The 19,233-nt window shown below is 32.6% G+C and overlaps 2 protein-coding genes across 6 annotated transcripts; one reads left to right on the top strand and one right to left on the bottom strand.

Moving 5' to 3' along the window:
- Positions 1–1,169: 1,169 nt before the first annotated feature.
- Positions 1,170–18,979, bottom strand: LOC139526104 (uncharacterized). Its single transcript, XM_071321251.1, has 2 exons — positions 18,878–18,979; positions 1,170–2,219 (listed from the first exon to the last, which is right to left on the bottom strand). The coding sequence occupies exon 2, from the start codon at positions 2,199–2,201 to the stop codon at positions 1,215–1,217; it is 987 nt and encodes a 328-aa protein (XP_071177352.1). The 5' UTR covers positions 2,202–2,219; positions 18,878–18,979; the 3' UTR covers positions 1,170–1,214.
- LOC139527761 (uncharacterized) lies at positions 5,625–11,960 on the top strand. Of its 5 annotated transcripts, none has more exons than XM_071323415.1 (2): positions 5,625–5,720; positions 6,427–11,960. In XM_071323415.1, exon 2 carries the CDS (start codon positions 7,580–7,582, stop codon positions 9,113–9,115), a length of 1,536 nt encoding a protein of 511 aa, XP_071179516.1. In that variant the 5' UTR covers positions 5,625–5,720; positions 6,427–7,579; the 3' UTR covers positions 9,116–11,960. The 5 variants fall into 4 exon arrangements, with proteins under 5 accessions (XP_071179516.1, XP_071179518.1, XP_071179520.1 ...); XM_071323419.1 differs by having other exon boundaries at positions 5,631–6,685; positions 10,164–11,960; XM_071323418.1 differs by having other exon boundaries at positions 5,638–5,720; positions 6,433–11,960.
- Positions 18,980–19,233: the final 254 nt, after the last annotated feature.

Raw genomic sequence — 19,233 nt, 5'->3', positions numbered from 1 at the left:
GATAATTTGTTCTTTTTCAAAATGTTAAGCACAATATATCAAAATGTTACACACAATATATTAAAATAATATGCTTCACATCTGTTTTTACCACATTGACAATATCCAAATTTTAGAAAACATTTTCCTTCACATATCAAATCAGATTTTATGACTCAGAATAAAGTGTTCAGCAAAAACATCTGTAAAAAAAAAGAGATATTAGCAACCTCGAACTGGTTCGATCAATATATGTTTTTTTTACCAGGCAATATCCTTTTTCAGACTTTTGTTGAACAATTACCATTATGTTTTTTTTTATTCCCTTTCCTTTTTTGCTATGAGAATATAACACCAAATGCTCTAAAACTTTGTTCTAATTGTCAGTCCTTAGTTTTTCTATACATTTAGATGTGTAAGATTTCTCTGTTTGGATTTCTTGTTCATTTGAACCAGAAACATGTCTCTGTGTGAACAAAAACGAAAAAAACATGTTCCATAATCTTCTTCACCATTTGTTTTACATGTACCACATATAACATGTTCTGTGGATTTAAGAATAGAACATATGGATATCCATTTGAAGCTTGCTTTTAATAAAATAAAAAAAAAAAACACTACATGTAAAGTTATCGCTATAAAGGGAATCTTGATATTATCAATTTTGAAGACTTAAACTTTATCTCGAAACCCTGTGCTGGTTATATCTTTAAAACCATTCTCTGTGTTTAAAAGCAAAGTTATTTCATCTGGCAACGAATATAAAAGTAAAAAATGAGAATTTGTTTATATATTTTCATTTTTTTTTATCAAACAAAGGATCCTTAAATTATTCATAATCCCTGAAATGATATTAGGGAATTTGTAGAATAATTATCAAAATGTTCAGTGATTATGTAAAATCACTGGTCATTTTCAGGGATTATATATAATTACTAATGATTTTAGTGATTCTACATATTCCCTGAAAAATCAGGGATTCTACATAATCCCTGATTATACAAATTCACTGTAACGTATATATAGTTATCAGTTATACTGAAGAGTCCCAATGAAAGGATGAAATCGATTGAACTGTTCACATTGTTTACTTATCTTACTATTTATTTTATGAATATATACATCTGCACGTGTAAACTTTTAAAAAAAAAGTTTACGTGTGTGTGTGTGTGTCTGTGTGTTCTTGTCACAAATATGTTTCATTTGTTTATATGACAAAACAGATTATTATGAAATCAAAAAGTACTTACGTCCTTTTGCCTGTTTAGAAATTCTAATAGAGCATTTTGATACTGGCGACAGAGGGTCTCATCTAAGCTTCTTTTCTGCACACTTTGCAGTTTTTGTTTAAAATCCTCTTCATTGTCACAGACTTTAGCGATTTCCAATATTCCACTCTTTAATTCAGCCTGACACTTGTCATATTCAGAATTTGACATCTTTCCTTTCGTTGCATGTCCATAGTCCTGATTTCTTATTTCTACTAACTTTTCTACAGTCTTTCTTAAATGGCAACAGTGCTGTAAAATCACTTTTTGTAAACTTGGGGTTAGCTGATTTACAGTTAAACCAGATGCTGCTGAAACAGCACATATATCATTTGAACATCCAACAACGCCTCTCTTCCTATGTAATGGGCAAGGTATAATTGGGATAGCGAACATCTGATTCCATTCCGCTTGAACAATATCAGCTTGTGAAGTTGAAGACCTTTTTCCAGCCGGACATTGACAACACTTTGAATTTGGCTGCCACAGATGGTACAAATCATGTTTATTTTTGTTCAGGAACACATTTAAATCCTGATTTTGGAATTGCAGACAGCTGTACCAAAATACATCCAAACACAAATTAGTAAGCAGGCAACGTGCCAACGATAAATCGAGAACGGTTGATGAAATGCTATTCTTTGCATTTGTGCAACAGTATTCCGATGAATTTTTGCAGGTTGCTAATTTTGATAATTTATCAAAAAGCACATCTAGTTGCGCAGGTTGTAAAACACGTCTATTCGGGAGAATATAGCCAAAAGGACATTTACAACAACTGTATCTATTATAGCATAGATGATAAATTTCGTGCTGGTTATTATCTATAAACTCTTCAAATGTCCAGTTCTTATCGACTATATAACGGTCAACTAAGCACACAAAAGCTTCTTTGGTGTAATCTACTATTGTGATAGCATTCTTTAAAAAGTTCTCTCGTTCTGTTTGCTGCATCTCTTTAGATATGCGATTCTAAAATTAGAATAGAAAAAACAAAGCAATGATTACAAAATGCTATATGTTATAGTTTTTGACCAAGGAAGTCGGTATATATGGTTTAATCTGCACGGCTCAGGTGACCCTTATTAACCCGAACGACGTAGGAGTTCGTGTTTAATGGTCATGCATCTTGAGTGTGCAGATTAAATCATATATACCGATTTGATTGGCCAATAACTGTTTTAACACATGACGTCATCAATTTACGTGAACATTTTGTAAATATGTGGACGATATTCCGCAATCAACGGCTCTTATGAAAGTTTTTTATAGGGTAAAGAAAGGGGGTAATACGCTTTTATGTAGTTGAAGGTTGGTAAGTATTGAATTTTTATTTATTTTTTGAATTTAGGCGTCTTCCTTAATTGTTACATTATTTGGAGAATTGCGATTTAACAGTAGATTTTTTTTTATCGTTTTTGTTAAACTTATCAAGTTTTCAATATTTATATAGATTAGTGACGATATCGTGTAGACACCTATCTGTTGTTCAAGATTATTGTATAGATGTCCTTAACTTGTTGTTGTCGTTGATTGTTGCCTTAAGGAGCTATCATGATTTGGGGGATGGGGGTGGAGATTTCATCATAGCCCTCACATAAAAATCAAATGGTAGCTCCCTTATTGACGTATATTATCACCTCGTACAGTTTTAGTTCCGTTTGATGTACTTTTTTAAATGAGTGAGAAAAATAAAATTGAAAAGGTTATTGAGTATAGATTAATTGCCATTATTTCCCTCAATAATATGCTTAGAGGGAGATGAATCGAGGAGAGATGTACCTAAATTTAATAAAATTTTAAGTAAACTGGAAACTCGGCAAATGTTTCTCTTCTCGATCTTTAACTTCCCCGATCTTTTTCTTCTACTGTACTTATTTTTGAAAACATGTCGCATACAAATATAGTCTGATTGATAAGCAGCTTATCCCCCCCTTTTCCCATGAATATAATCGTTATCAAATTTTATCCTAAAATAGTCACTAAAAAGGCAAACATATTTTCATAGTCGTAATAGATTCCATTGAGCACAAAACTAATCCAAATCAGATTTTAATTATTTGGATATTCCAAAATATATTTCTTTGTAGGCAGAAATTACAAAAAAAAAATTCTTATTCGGTTTGACTGAAACCCTCATTTGAGATTTACGTTGAACACAACATATTGTAAGTCCCACCCTTTGATTGGAAAACACAGCATATAAAATCATCAAAAATTGTTTTTAGTCTCGCTACACTCGGTTGTAGTTTTTTCGCTTTATTGAATTACACACCTGTCAAAATCCAGGATCCGCCCCCTAAAGGTCAGAGTACTTTTGAAATGTGCCGTATATCTGAGGTGGTTATTGCACACCTTTGCTGTGCATTATCCAGATTATAGCACAGTAAGAACAAAGAGATTTTACCTATCTCATGTGTTAATTTATCTTTATCATGACAATACTTAATAGATATCTCTGTGTATTTTATTTATAAATTCTACATTAAATTGAATCGAATAAATGTATATTATTATGGTAAGTATAAAAATAAGATGTGCGAAGGTATAATTACCAATGACTTTAGGTCACCGTGTGACCTTCAACAATTTGCAAAACCCATACCGCATAGTCAGCTACAAAAGTGTCCGAAATGACAAATGTAAAACAATTTAACCGAAAAAAATATAACGGTCTGACATAATGACCGAAAACCAAATATGATACACAGCAACAAACGACAACCGCTTAATTACAGCATTTTCATCCTAAAATATACTTCTTTATTTTGCTATCCATTTCTACGACTAATTATGGCGTTTTTAAAGAACATGCTTACACCGTTTTAATGTCGCTGGATATTCCTAAGATCAATCTAAATCCTGTCTTTATATACTTTATATGGCAGATATAATGACATCTTTGATCGATAGCCACAAAGAAGCCTTAAGTAAACCACTGAAACCCAAGAAGTTGAACATGAATATTATTTTTAACAAAATGCTCTCTTGTACACAACTGTATAAGTAACCGCGCTGAATTTCGTCAATCTTAAATTATTTTTTTTTTATTCAAAATTCAATACTGAATATTTCATTATACCCTATTCAACTTTAAGTGATGAATAATAAAATAGATTACATTTCAATATTCCGGTTGGAAAGTGAATAATGAAATGAAATTAAAAAAAAAAAAACTACAATGAAACTTTATCCCGTATTTTTGAATTCGTCATTTTTGGAATTATCTAAATATTCAAATTAATTCAAGGGGAAGAAATGAAACCGCACTCTGAATTTTTTTACTTCATTTATTTATTTAGTTTCGGGGGATAAACTAGTTGGTTTTCTGTACTATTTTTAACATGAAATACTTGGTTAAATGTATGGACGACCTGACTATCGAAACATGTATGTGTGTATATAAAAATTAAAATACTGTACGTTGTCTTTTTTATTATTTACACGACATTTATGCTATTCTTCATCTTTTGATTATAGATACATGTTGATTGTGCCGCAATGATCAATCGACGGCTAACCGAGGACTTACAAATGCCAAAATACGCGTAAAAAGGAAGAAATAGCCAATTTTGAATAATGGAATAGAATGTTTCGACCCTTCAGCCCCTGATTACAAGATTCAAGATTCAAGGCAAAAATAAGTTATATAGTCAACATGTTCCACAATGCATATTAAAGGAGCAACGATGGACCTAAATATCGAAATACGCGTGAACATAAAGACATAGCTTTTTTTTAATAAAAAGTATGAACTGCTGCGACCCGTCAGCCCCTAAATATTTTACTTCATTTTCACGCGTATTTTGGCATTAAGGTCCTCATTAACCCCTTTAATGGTCAATGCGGCTTATATTTTTTATAATCATGTAGTCCTCTATCGATAAGCTTTCAAATGGTATATACAATTCTCTTTAATTAAGGGTTGATCGATCGCAGCAGTTCATTCAATTATTCAAAATAAGCTATGGAGCACGACCCCTATTTAAATACGTCATATTCCTCTGAGTGACCCTTCAGCCCCTAATTACCGATATACAGCCCGTAACGGTGTCTTCCTCCTATTCCCACTTTTTAAAAATACTATTCCTTCTATTCCCACTTGCAAATAACAATAGATGTTTTGATAAATAATTTGTTTTTATAACAATCAGGGTTAATTAGAATTTCACTTAAGATTTACCTGTATTTTTTTTTAAAGCACAACATATTTGGTACACTGTTTAGGTATAAAAGGATTTAAAATCTACAATTTTAAAGCCCGTTATCCATTGGGTACAAACTCGAAGATTTTAATTTGGGCAGGTGGTGGTTCACTGTTGGGTATTTAACATTTGTGTTTATTAGTTTGATCGCAACCTCGCTTTGGTCTTTTCGAAATATCTTTTCGAAATACGTCGGCAAGATTGCAGCAGACGAAAATTGGACGAGAAAATAATCTTCTTAAAAAAGTTGAAATAACACCTGAAATAGGTTTGATAAAGGGCTATAAGTTTATTTTGATATACGATAAAGACGGATTGATATCGATTTAATCCCGATGTCTTGAAATTTTAGTTAAAAACGACATTTAAAAACATACAAAAATTTAATGTGCAAATGAATGTCGAATTTAAGTAAACGGTCACAGCCAAAAAAAAAAATAAATCAAACCAAGATTGTGTTAGACATTATATTTTTATGCAATTTGAAAATGTGAAGGAATTTATAACTGTTATTGCCGTACTTTAGTGATATAAGGGGTTTTCAAATCAACCAAATATTTTCACAATGAAATTTTGAAATAGCTTATTGTCAGCATATAAATTGATGCAGTCGATAACTTAGTTCATCTAAATACAGGACAAAAATGAGCAAAAAGTTGAGTGTTTCGACTCTATTTATTGACAAACTTGTAATGACAAACTTCCGGTTAACGGTGGGCATAAAAACCGGAACCGGCTTTGATAAACTCGTATGTTTCGGATTTGCACAAATGGCAAAACAATCATTTTAGTAAGTAGTAATTGATTCTTAGTTTATATATCCTGAGAATAACACGAAAGAGCAAACTATAGGCATATAATCGGAGAGAGATTTGTGAAATACGTATGTTTTTGGATATTCACTTTTATTATTTTATATATATATATAAGGTAAAGCACATGTATTTGAATGAAGATAACACATACACTTTAAGTTTCAGATCATGTATAGGAGGTCCGGCAGAAAAAGGGTGCCGACAAGCAGGGCAAATAATGGAGGCGCAGCGGCTGCTGCAAAGAAGTCGAAACAGCAACAGGAAGAGGCGACTGCTAAAATTGCAGATAGATTACCTAGAACAAGTGGAACACCACCTGTACAGCTCGGCTCAAACACAGTGACAACTAATGTACTACCACACAGTCCAATAATGATCCCAGCAACACTGCCAGCAGAAACAATTTACCCTGCTCCAGGTAATACAACATTACACCAACCCCTAATTAACACAGGTTATACCTTACCTATTGAAACGGTTAAGGCGTCAGATGACATAGCGCGAAACGTATCGCAAAATGTCAAACAAAAAGTAATAAATGGGGAATATGTAGATATGGGCAGTTTGTTAAATAATTCACAAAACATAACAGGAGTGAATCAAACACTTACATTTAATCAGGGACAGATTATATTACAACCTAAGCAACAGGATACAAGAATTAACACAATAGGTATATGGACGGATGCCTTTTTAATATATATCAGTATTTATTGTACTATACATACATCTCAGTTCCAAGAACTGTTGAAGTATATGCAAACTGTCAGGTTAGGGGCTAAACGCTATGCAGGTTTAGGATGGAAATTGTATGATGAACAGTTTAGACTACGTAGATCACAGGAGCCTGCTGGATCCTGGTCTGTCATAGACACTGAGCTATGGTTATTGTATATGCAACCAGCAGGTCCAATTAATGGGCCAGAGTTCAATATTGCACAAAAACCAACAAACAATTTTCTTAAATGCTATGCATATAATTATAATGGGACGTGCACCCAACAATATTGCACATACAAACATGCTTGTTTAAAATGCAGTGGGGTACATCCGGTTATATATTGCACTAATAGCAAAGTGACTAACTCTAATAATCCTCAGTCACCTGGGATTGTTCAGAGATTCAGATCAGCCCGGCCTCAAGCACCACAAAAAACAGCATCTAATTTTCAACCCTTTGCACCTAGGCAAATGCAAAATAACACAAGATTCCGTTCTCCTGGAGCATTTATGGGACAAAGGCAAAACCCCAGTCAAAATTAAATCTTTAAGAGAATTACTGTCAAATTATGAAAACAAAACTGATGCAGCAATGTTATTATTGGGATTTATAGAGGGGTTTAGATTAAACTATACTGGTCCAAGGATCTCGAGTTTTGCAAGCAATCTCATTTCGGCAGAAGTTCACAAAACTGAAACGAATTTAAAATTACAAAAAGAAGTGCATCTTGGTAGAATGTTGGGCCCCTTTTCAAAAATACCAATTTCAACTTTAAGAATATCTCCTATTGGGGTAGTTTCAAAAAATGACGGTGGATGGCGTCTTATAACTCACTTGTCATATCCTCTAAACTGGAGTGTGAATGATTTCATTGATCCAGAAATTTGTAAAGTAAAGTATTCTTCTTTTGATAAAGTGGTTGGGATGATCTCTGAATTAGGAAATAACGTGCTTTGCGCAAAAATGGACATTAGTCAGGCCTTTAGAATTTTATTGGTTCACCCAGCTGATTTTGACCTTCTGGGAATTTTCTTTGATGGGAAATATTATATTAATAAATGTCTGCCTGAAGGCTGTTCTATATCATGTGCCCTCTTTGAAAAATTTGCCACTTTTTTGCATAAAACAGTTGCATTGAAAGCTGGCATTGAGACTTTAGACCACTATTTGGATGACTTTTTCTTTGCTGGTGAAAGTTCAACGGATAATTGTACCATTTTGATGGACACTTTTAATGAAGTATGTAGTCAGCTAGGTGTTCCACTAGCAGAGAATAAAACAGTAGGTCCTACCACATGTATCACATTTTTAGGCCTTGAAATTGACACAGTACTTATGTTGGTTAGAATCCCCCCTGAAAAACTGGATAAACTTAAATTTATGCTTGATCAGGTCTTGTCGAAAAAGAAAATGGCACTGAAGGAACTTGAATCAATTACTGGTTTAATGGCATTTTGTTCAAGGGCTATTATATCAGCCCGTGCTTTTATTCGTCGTTTTTACGATTTGATAGCTTCAGTTAAGAATGGAAAGCCTTATTATACTGTCAGATTGAATTCAGAGGTCAAAGCAGATGCTAGAGTTTGGCTAAATTTTCTAGATCAATTCAATGGTCAGTGTTATTTTCCTGATAGATTTTGGTCGACTAATGAAAGTCTGGAATTATTCACTGATAGTGCAGGTAATGTTTTATTAGGTTGTGGAGCTTATTTTCAAGGTCACTGGGTACAATACCAGTGGCCAAGTAGTTGGGCTGATACTAGCATTTTATTGGATATAACATGTTTGGAGCTTATTCCCATCGTGCTGTCGTTCATGATATGGGGTCGTTCATTTAGAAATAAAAAGATTCTGTTGAGAATAGATAATCAGGCATTAGTAAGCATTGTGAACAAAAGAACATCAAAATCAAAGAGAGTTATGATATTGATAAGACAACTAGTTTTTCTCACTATGAACAATAACATACAATTTAGGGCACAACATATTGAGGGTGAGCATAATGCAATCGCAGATGCTCTTTCTCGATTTCAGGAACAACGTTTTATGGACTTGGTCCCGAATGCAGACAGTTCTCCAGCAGCAATCCCACAAGAATTCCTGTCGATGATTTCAGAACTGAAATGAATCATTTACTTATAAATTCATTAGCACCCAGTACACAGAAAGCATATTTGCATAGCATGGACATATTTGTTAAATTCAGAGAAAATCATGGTTTTTCTGATGTCTGGCCTATTCCGCTTGATGACTTGACATCATTCATTGTTTATATGTTTAGAAAGAAATTGTCCCACTCAACAGTATCTGGCTATATTTCAGGCTTAAGTTACTTTAATAAAATCAACAATTTAGAAGACAATACACAGAAATTTGTTGTCAGAAAATTGATTGAAGGAATAAAAAGGTTGGGGGGCCCAAATCAAAAGGACACTAGATTACCCATAACGAGAGATATATTGGAAAAATTATTGAGGTCACTGGCGGTGATTTGCAAAAACGGGTATGAGACAAAACTGTTTATGGCTTCATTTTCGCTAGCCTTTCATGGTTTTATGAGAGTAGGTGAAATAACAGTTGATTGTAAAAATAAGCAGATGCATACTGTAAAATTTGAAAATATAAAGCTTTGTGATGCAAGATTAGAGGTTTTATTGACGTCATCTAAAACTGATCAGTTTGGTTCTGGAACAACAATCGTTATTTCTAAGCAGAAAAACAAAAATGTATGTCCAGTACAAATAATGGCTAATTTTATTAAAGTTCGCCCACCTTATCTGGGACCTTTATTTTGTCATTTTGATGGATCCCCCCTTACAAGATACCAGTTTTCAGCATTATTAAAAAGGTCTCTGTCAGTAATTGGTATAGAAAACAATGGATTTAAGTCCCATTCCTTTAGAATTGGCATGGCAACTACATGTGCATTAGAAGGTATTTCTGATGAACAAATTAAAGAAATGGGACGTTGGAAGTCACAGGCCTTTTTGCGTTACATTAGGATTTAAATGCCTGAACATCATATATGTACATTTATTTGTGTAAATATGTTTCTATATTTGCTTATTTTGTAATGCAGTCTTGAGCTGGCATTTAAATAATATTGTATTATGTAAATAAATGGTATGTCCTGCATCAATATAAGCAAGTAATAATTGCTTTCTAAGAATTGCAGGACATGCTACAGTTTGGATCGTTGGATCCTCGATTATTAAGCATGCCTTTGGGGAAGCCAGAGGAAGACCGGGAGGGGTAAACTTGGGGCTGCAGAGGATGGGAGTAAATATTTGGTGGCAGGGAAAATGTGGAGGTTAAGTGCTGGACATGAAACAACAAATAAGAACCATGTTAAAATATGAAGATCCGCCAACTATATTAGTTTTACATATTGGAGGCAATGATATAGGGGAAAAAAGTTCAAAAACTCTTTGTGAACTAATAAGGAAACAGTTCAGTTGGATGCGTCAACTGATGTTGGACACAGTTTTTGTCTGGTCTCAAATTATTCCGAGATCAAGTTGGCGTTACTCTGACAATATTAATGCCATGGAAAAATGTAGAATTGAGGGTTAATACCTCTATAGCATCATTTTTAACCAAAACAGATGGTTGTTACCTCCGTTACCCTGATATAAAGGCTAATGAATTATTCTTAATGAAAGATGGAGTGCATTTGACGTCTTTGGGAAATAACATTTTTTTGAATACCCTCCAGGGAGGATTAGAAATGATCATCAGGAATCTTGGCATTAATTTAACCTTCCCCGACTGTAAATAGATACAACTGTTATGTTAACATTTTATATCTGACGTTTCAAGTAAGTTACTAGGAAGTAACTTGAAAGTTAATATATTAAATTGTATTTGGCACAGCTTCGCGCAGCTACACCCCCTCTTTTCAGTGGCGGTTGTCCAATCAGATCAAGTTGTTACCCTGATCTTATCGGACAATTTGGCACATTTCGCTGCGCTGGATTTAACATTCATATATTCAGTGAACAGTAATGATAGCCTCTGATTACCAGGGCTCATCAGTCAACTTCTCGTACCAGACATATTACTTAAATATATTTATATTAGTGGTTTGCCATAATTTGCGGTAGCCACATTATAATTTACATATATATTAAATACAGACATTGATAAATATATTTCAGAGCAAGATTGCCAATTTAAATACATATTATATATCATATATGTTATATTTTATTCAAGATAAAGCTGTGGCCAAATACTGCCAAAACCTTATTATCTATTTGTTATGTTTTGGGCCTCGAGGATAAAAGGATTTAAAATCTACAATTTTAAAGCCCGTTATCCATTGGGTACAAACTCGAAGATTTTAATTTGGGCAGGTGGTGGTTCACTGTTGGGTATTTAACATTTGTGTTTATTAGTTTGATCGCAACCTCGCTTTGGTCTTTTCGAAATACGTCGGCAAGATTGCAGCAGACGAAAATTGGACGAGAAAATAATCTTCTTAAAAAACCCACCACCCTCCCAATGTAAATTAATTTTGTGTTACATGTGTATTTGTTCTGAATGGAAGTAAGAAACCAGATACTGCTTTTAAGTTTATATTTCAGCTTAATTCTGCTAATGGTACTGAGATGGGAGAGTAGGAGACAACTAGTGAACACAATGTAGATGTAAAAGTGGACATTGGCAGAGCACATTTGGCACATTTCGCTGCGCTGGATTTAACATTCATATATTCAGTGAACAGTAATGATAGCCTCTGATTACCAGGGCTCATCAGTCAACTTCTCGTACCAGACATATTACTTAAATATATTTATATTAGTGGTTTGCCATAATTTGCGGTAGCCACATTATAATTTACATATATATTAAATACAGACATTGATAAATATATTTCAGAGCAAGATTGCCAATTTAAATACATATTATATATCATATATGTTATATTTTATTCAAGATAAAGCTGTGGCCAAATACTGCCAAAACCTTATTATCTATTTGTTATGTTTTGGGCCTCGAGGATAATACCTTGTTTATTTGTAATATGTTTCTTTTTTCATCAAATAAATACTTAAAAATAGAGAAAAATTATGATAAATAGATTGGAGTTAGATTTGTTTTTAATCTTTTGAATTTGTACATAAAAATAAAGAAAAATTATGATAAATAGATTGGAGTCAGATTTATTTTTAAATTTTTGAATTTGTAACTTTAAAAAATTGTCTGCTTTACTAATAAATCATGATATATATAATATTGTAACCAAGTATAATCTTATATATATATATATCTTTATTCTCACAAACCAAATTACAGAAAGGTATAGAGATAATTATACATATTTCCATACAATTACATAAATAAATAATGTACGAAAGTAGATAGAGGCATTCACAATTGTTATTGATCTCCTTAATAAGTTTACAAAGTTAGTTCAGTTCTGTACATTTTGGGGAATTCGTTAAGTCATAAAACTTCAATGTGTTTGTTCTATTTCTATTGTAAAATGCAATACATTGTTTTCTACAATTATCGAAAGCTGAACAATTAAAAATGTAATTGTATTCATCACCAATGGCATCTGAATTACACAATACACATTTTCTGTTTTCTCTTTCTATGTTTTGCCATCTTCCAGTTTCTATTGGAGATTTCATGTTCAAAGTTCCAAATTTAAGAAATAAGGATATCTGCCGGTCATCCAAAATAAATATTTCCCAAACTCCAAAGTAACTTTAAATAAACGATAATTTAATGCTTTTGGTGATTCCTGTTGGCTTAAGATGTGGAATAAAAGTATACTTTAAAATATAATTACTTGGACCAATAATCAAAGATATAAAATAATGGGTGAAAACTGTTAACTGTTAACTTTACTTCATTATTTATTTTGTTTAAAAAAAAAAATCATACTGATGCAAAAATAACTTATTACCTGTTCTAATAAAAAAAAAACACTGGTCAATTAACAGTTGATTAAAAAATGTTTGTACAGTATAATCCTTTGTTTGCACAAGTTTTCCTTCTATTCCCACATGAAATTTTACCTTTTCTTACCAGATTTATAAAAAGTGGGAATAGAGGGAATGAACCCCCGTAACAGAGAAGTGATCGAATTGATGTTTCTTTACCGTCAAAATTAGTTACGTCATCGACAAACTTAATTGAGTAGTGACCGAACTATTGGTACTTTAACATTAAAAAGATTGACAATGCTGACAAACTTTCATGTGTCGGTAATCAAGTTTACTGAAAATAATTCTAATAATATGAAACAAAATATGTCCATGCACCATTTCGATTGGACGAAAAGTAATCATTTCTTCAAAGTCAGAACAACAAAAAAAAGATTTATGGAAGGACGTCTTGATAGTACGGAAGCGTATTATAGCGCCACACATTTTTTTTTTTAAATTTTTCTTCCTATGTTTGCGTTATAACGCAAACCTTTTACACAAACCTTTGCGATATAACGCAAACCTTTGCGTTACAACGCAAACCTTTGTTATAACGCAAACCTTTTACACAAACCTTTGCGTTATAGCGTTATAACGCAAACATTTGTTTTATCTTATTTCTTATTTTTAAGATTCAAAGAAACAGTAGTTATTAATGGAGGAGGCTGTATAGATTAAAATTTATCACCTTTGTAGTCATTGCAAAGTAAAATGCTTGAATAATTATATCATATCATTGACTAATAATGAGCAGAATAATATAAGAAGATGTGGTATGAGTGCCAATAAGAAAACTCTCCATCTAAGTCACTATTCGTAAAAGTAAACCATCATAGGCCAAAGTACGGTCTTCAACACGGAGCATTGGCTCATACTGAACAACAAACTGTAAAGGCCCCTAAAAACGATATCCATGTTACTACTAGTTTATATATTACAAAGAAAATTGAGTAAATTGAGGTTAATATACCTAAGAAAAAAAAAATAAACCCTATAACCGAATATAAATATACTTCCAAAGTAAGCTCTCGTTTGAGAACTGTGTAAAGTAGGTTAGATTCAAACAAGCTACCCTTTGGCAATAAATGTATAGAATGAAGATGTTTTATTAATAAAATTATGTTCTCTCTATTCAAATTGCTACCCAAGCATCTTAAAAATACTTCAATATATTGAAATGAAAATTCAATGACTTTCTATCAACGAATCGTGATCATATTCTGAGAAAAAAATGTTTCCTTATTAATAATTCATTTTAAAGCAGAAAGATCATTTTGTCTATTTGACTTGGAGGTTTCCCAATTGTATGACATTATTTTTGATCTTTCAATTTAAATATGACTATATGCTAAACTATATCTATTTTCTTGTTAAATTATATACTTTTCTGATGCACAAATCAGTCTTAATTTATGTATTATTGCAATTCAAGTATTCCATTATTCCTATGCATATTTATTATAACGATTTGGCCTTGTATGTATGTTTCTTTTTTCATCTACTATAGTACACAAAAGGGAGGGCTGGTATTTGTACTTCTGTTAGAATATGTCTTCGTCCGTTTCACATGCCAAATTATTTTAATATGACAAAATAACGAGCAAAACTATTTCTTCGCACAGAGAATATTTTTGTTTAGTAAAAGCAGTAAAAAACATTTCTCCCAAATATACCATGGCCAGGACCTGACAGTTTTTATCAGTGTACAATTGAAAATCGTCCGGAAAACTGCGCTTGCCAGGGTCGGATCCAGGATTTTGGAAAGGGGGCGAAGTTTTTAAATTTGCCGAAAAAAATTTTGGAACTTTTTTTGGCTAAAAAAACATGAAATAAGTGTAATATGCACTTTTAAAACGATTCCTGGCGTGGAGCATGTATATTTTGTAGTTCCTGAAAGGTGTAACGGTTGGACATTTTAAATGCTGTATTCTCCCTATTAATTGTCTATCATTAAATGATAGTACGGACTTCAAGCTATTTACCGATAAATTTGATGTGGGACTTTTCAGTAAAAAAAGACCTGGAAAATTCTCGCTGGTTTGCTGTAAGTTAAGTTATTATAACCTCACAAATTTCTTGTTGTAAACAAGATATACGTCGGGCTATTCGATAAAATTTACAATACTACGGACACGAGCTAAAAAAGACAAACAAGCAATATTTATCCAAATGTTTGGCTGATATGTTTCACCCAACAAAATTAAGGGATGTGAGGGATTCCAAATTAACCAAAAGCTACGAATGAGTCTGAAATCATCGGACAACGAATAGATAAATGACGGTCGAAAAATGTAGACATTAAGTCTGTTAAGGTTGTAGTCTGGTCTTGAAAAAAGTATTCAATATATCAGTTCGGCGAAACAGACATTCCGGTCAGACATGCCAACCCCGGCCAAAAAAATACGCCCGTGTTTATCTATCATGTTCATTTAATGCTAAATAATTCTGTTGGATATTCGTTTCTAATAGCAAATGAATGGACAAGATTATTGTTTTCAATCCAGATACGGCCAGAATTTTTGTTTGATGCAATTTTTTATCTCTCAAATATCTCAGACTGCCTCCTCAAATCAAATAGTTCGTACCTTAGAATTTAAATCTATCTAGAAATTACTGGGGATCATTATTCAGCTGTTATTTCAAAATAGGATGCCGATCATGGGGCGTTACGAGTTGAACATGTTTTCGTAGGTAAATAATATTGCTGTTTTGTGGACTAATGAAATAGAAGTCAATATGTTCTTGTTCAATCCTGTGTCGCCTTGAAGGTGTTAAGATTGTCATGCTCAGCCTAAGCAAATTTTGTGACAGTAGTTTAAATTTTAAAATTACTGAGTGACGATTTTTCGACGCACTGGTCAACTCCACCATAGTGAATCACATGACTTTCAGTTAGTATACACCAGCGAAAAATATCTTTATAAGTAAAGAATTGGCACATAAAATAAATACATGGGAAATGGCAAAGTTCACGTCGTCTAGTCTGATTAATCATTAAACTTTTACAAAAAAAACAAAAAAAAGTCCAAGCAAAAGGGGGAGGGGGCGTACGCCCTCTACGCCCCCCTCTGGATCTGCCACTGATTTGATCATTTCAACTCCTTTGTATTTTATAATATTTGTCATGAACAAAGACATATGTTCGATTGAATAATGATTTCCTCGTAACAAATGAAATTTCGGAGATCCCGTATTTGATCCTTTATACCGTTAAAATGAAAATGCCAATGACAGAGGTTGATTATAAAAAATGTTTTACAGTGTTAAAAAAACTTCGACTTAAACAATGAAAACTTACACGTTGGACATGAAGTATTTTGTCGATGAAGAAAATTAAATTATGTCACTTCTGAAATAAGTTTGTCGATAACGTAACTTATTCTGACGGTAAAGAAACGCGAATTCGATCACTACTCTGTTACGGGCTGTACCTTAAACCTTAATCGAACGCTTATTAATAGAGGAACAAAGGTTATATAGTCAACATGTTCTGCTTCGCATATTAGAGGAGAAACGATACATCTAAATATTAGTGTTGTCAAATCGTACACTTTTGCCTAACCGGTTACTCGGATAATCGTTCAACCGATTAACCGGTTAACCGGTAGTTTAAGTTGGTTTTTCAAAGCCTTATCAATAGTACCCTACACAAAGATATAAGATGTGGTATGAGTTTCAATTTAACGACCTTTCATGACATCCAAGTCATAAATTTACGCTTTTAGAATGGAAGTTTGTTCTTTGGCATTATAAAGCTTGCTTGTTAGGATTTCTGGTGAAGTTTGACTTTTAATAATCAATTACACCGTAACAACTATAGCGTTTGTACCAACTTCAGATTGAAAAATAAAAAATAAAACTTCTTGATCTCGTAGAATTGAATGATGTCTAAAACCAATTATTCTTTTCTTTTCTCTTGTTGTCTCCGAAAATAATGTGGAGTGTTTCAGCTTGAAATGATTAATTATAAGAAAGAAAGTGTGGTATGATTGTCAATGAGACAATTCTCCACAAGAGACCAAAATGACACAGAAATTAACAACTATAGATCACCTTACGACCTTTTTCTTTGCTTTGTTTGCTTGTTTCGTTAAGCATGTTACTCGTACTATCACGTATACATTGAGTACATTCACATCGATTTGCATTTCACAATTTTTGAGTTAGTATTTCGTTTAAAGTAAGACTTTTAAAGTCTTGCACAACGGAGGTTGCACATTTAGATGTAGGTTTACACAGTATTGGATCAACAATCACATGAAAAGTTCTGATTGTCCCACATTATTTTATGAACTAAAATATTGTTATATAAACATAGTAACTGTGGTTTGTTTTGCTAAATAAACAAAATTTATTTTTTTCACATTAAATATCAATTTTATAAAAGTATTAAATATTAAGTTTTTAAAAGTATAAAATATTCATTTTAAAACAGTATAAAATATTAATTTTATAAAAGTATAAAATATTAATTTTATAAAAGTATAAAAGAAAGTTTTTTAAATCATTACTGATAAAAGCCCCTTATAAATATAAATAGATATAATGCATGCAATTTAAAAAGGTATAAACTTATTTACATTCTTTTCCACTAACTAACTTTACTCTAGGGAAGTCATTGCAAATACATACAACTTTCTCGACACTATTGAAGACTGCTTACACCCAATGTCAGATTCACCTGAACCAACACTTTTCTTTATTGATAACAAAGCTACTGTCTAGATTTTTTACCAGATCTGCCTTTCCTTTCCCAAAATCATTATTAGAGATTGTTTTACCAACATTCCTACTGCCCGTAGCCAGGAATTTCAAAAGAAAGGGGCGGTGGGATGTTACATGGACTCGCGAGACAACCATACTCAAGTCACAATTCAAACAGAACTTCGACTGTAACAGTTCTTATTGGTTTTCCGCGCCCCTCCTGGCTACAGGTGCGGTCTTTGCCGTAAAGTGCATTCAACGATACTCATCACCAACTATATAAAGACGTCCATAAAAAATTAGAAAATGTGGTATGATTGCCAATGAAACAACTCTCCACTAGAGACCAAATGACAGAGAATTTTCAGTTTGAAAGGCACCGTTTAAAAAAATTGTAAAACAATTCAAAAGAGAAAAACTAACGACCTAACTTAAGTACCAAACAATGAACGAAAAACAAATATGTTACACAGCTTAGGACAGGAACATACAGAAAGTGGCGCCAACCCTCCAAATAATCCAGGACAGTGTTTTAACAGTACAACATAAGAATTAACTATAAAAATCAGTTGAAAACGGCACATCTCATCAATGGACACAAACAGAAATGCATATAAAAAAAGATACAGAGTGAACGTGGTCGACTAATCATACATCCCAACAACAAAGACACTAAATACAGATATGAGATTATTCAAAAAATTACTGACAGCTAGTTCAGAGCCAATAATAACTACATGTATTTAAAAAAAAATATGCATCTAAGACTAAAATATGTTAATATTATTTGTTCGTTTTATTTTTGAATATTTTATAATTTACACTGATTAGTAACCTGTAATATATGCTACTCATTATGATCGGATAATCACTATCAAAACAATTCCCAATTGTCCCACATTTAATATTCCCAATTGTCCCACAAACATGTTCCCGATTGTCACACAAAATGTCATTACTTTTTTACCTGTAATTTCAAAAAGTGGGACAATCGGGAAGATAGCAATCAATATACTGGACAATTGATCTGTCGAATTAATTACCACGATAACAATTTTTAAATAAAACATAACTGATCATAACTGTTTGATGATTTCAATATAAATTTATATCAAATCTACTAAAGTTACAAAAAGTCCGGTTAACCGGTTAGCGTTTTTGGTATTCGGTATTCGGTCGTTAACCGGTTAACTGTTGAAAACACTACTAAATATCGATATACGCGTGATAGCTTATAATGAGTTACCTGCTGTATATATATGGAATCCTGTTTTACATTTTCCTAATGAATTCTGATTAAATAATTATAATTAACTCCATAATATGTGAAAGTATACGCCTCCTTTCTACTCAAAATCAAAATGGTTTCTGATATGTAACTGCAAATTTCTTTTATCTAAAACAATGATGTAATCTTTTTGACTGGTTTATATAGTAGAGTCTTCTATACAAAGAATAGATCAGTCGGTGAGCCTCGTCTTGACCATTGTTGACTGCTGTAGTTTTTAAATTGTTATACATGTAAAAATAATGCTTTGTAATGATCGCGCAGTGTATTTTAAAATCACGTAAAGATAATGTATGAGGTCAACTGGTTCTTTA

Source organism: Mytilus edulis, chromosome 6 (genome assembly GCF_963676685.1).
Source record: "Mytilus edulis chromosome 6, xbMytEdul2.2, whole genome shotgun sequence".
NCBI lineage: Eukaryota > Metazoa > Mollusca > Bivalvia > Mytilida > Mytilidae > Mytilus > Mytilus edulis.
The sequence above is the reverse complement of the archived record's forward strand: the minus strand, read 5'-3'. Positions and strand labels throughout refer to the sequence as shown.

What these genes read in the sequence shown, in the direction of transcription:
- LOC139526104 (XM_071321251.1), bottom strand. Translation starts at nt 2,201, where the DNA reads ATGCAGCAAACAGAACGAGAGAACTTTTTAAAGAATGCTATCACAATA.
- LOC139527761 (XM_071323415.1), top strand. Translation starts at nt 7,580, where the DNA reads ATGTTATTATTGGGATTTATAGAGGGGTTTAGATTAAACTATACTGGT.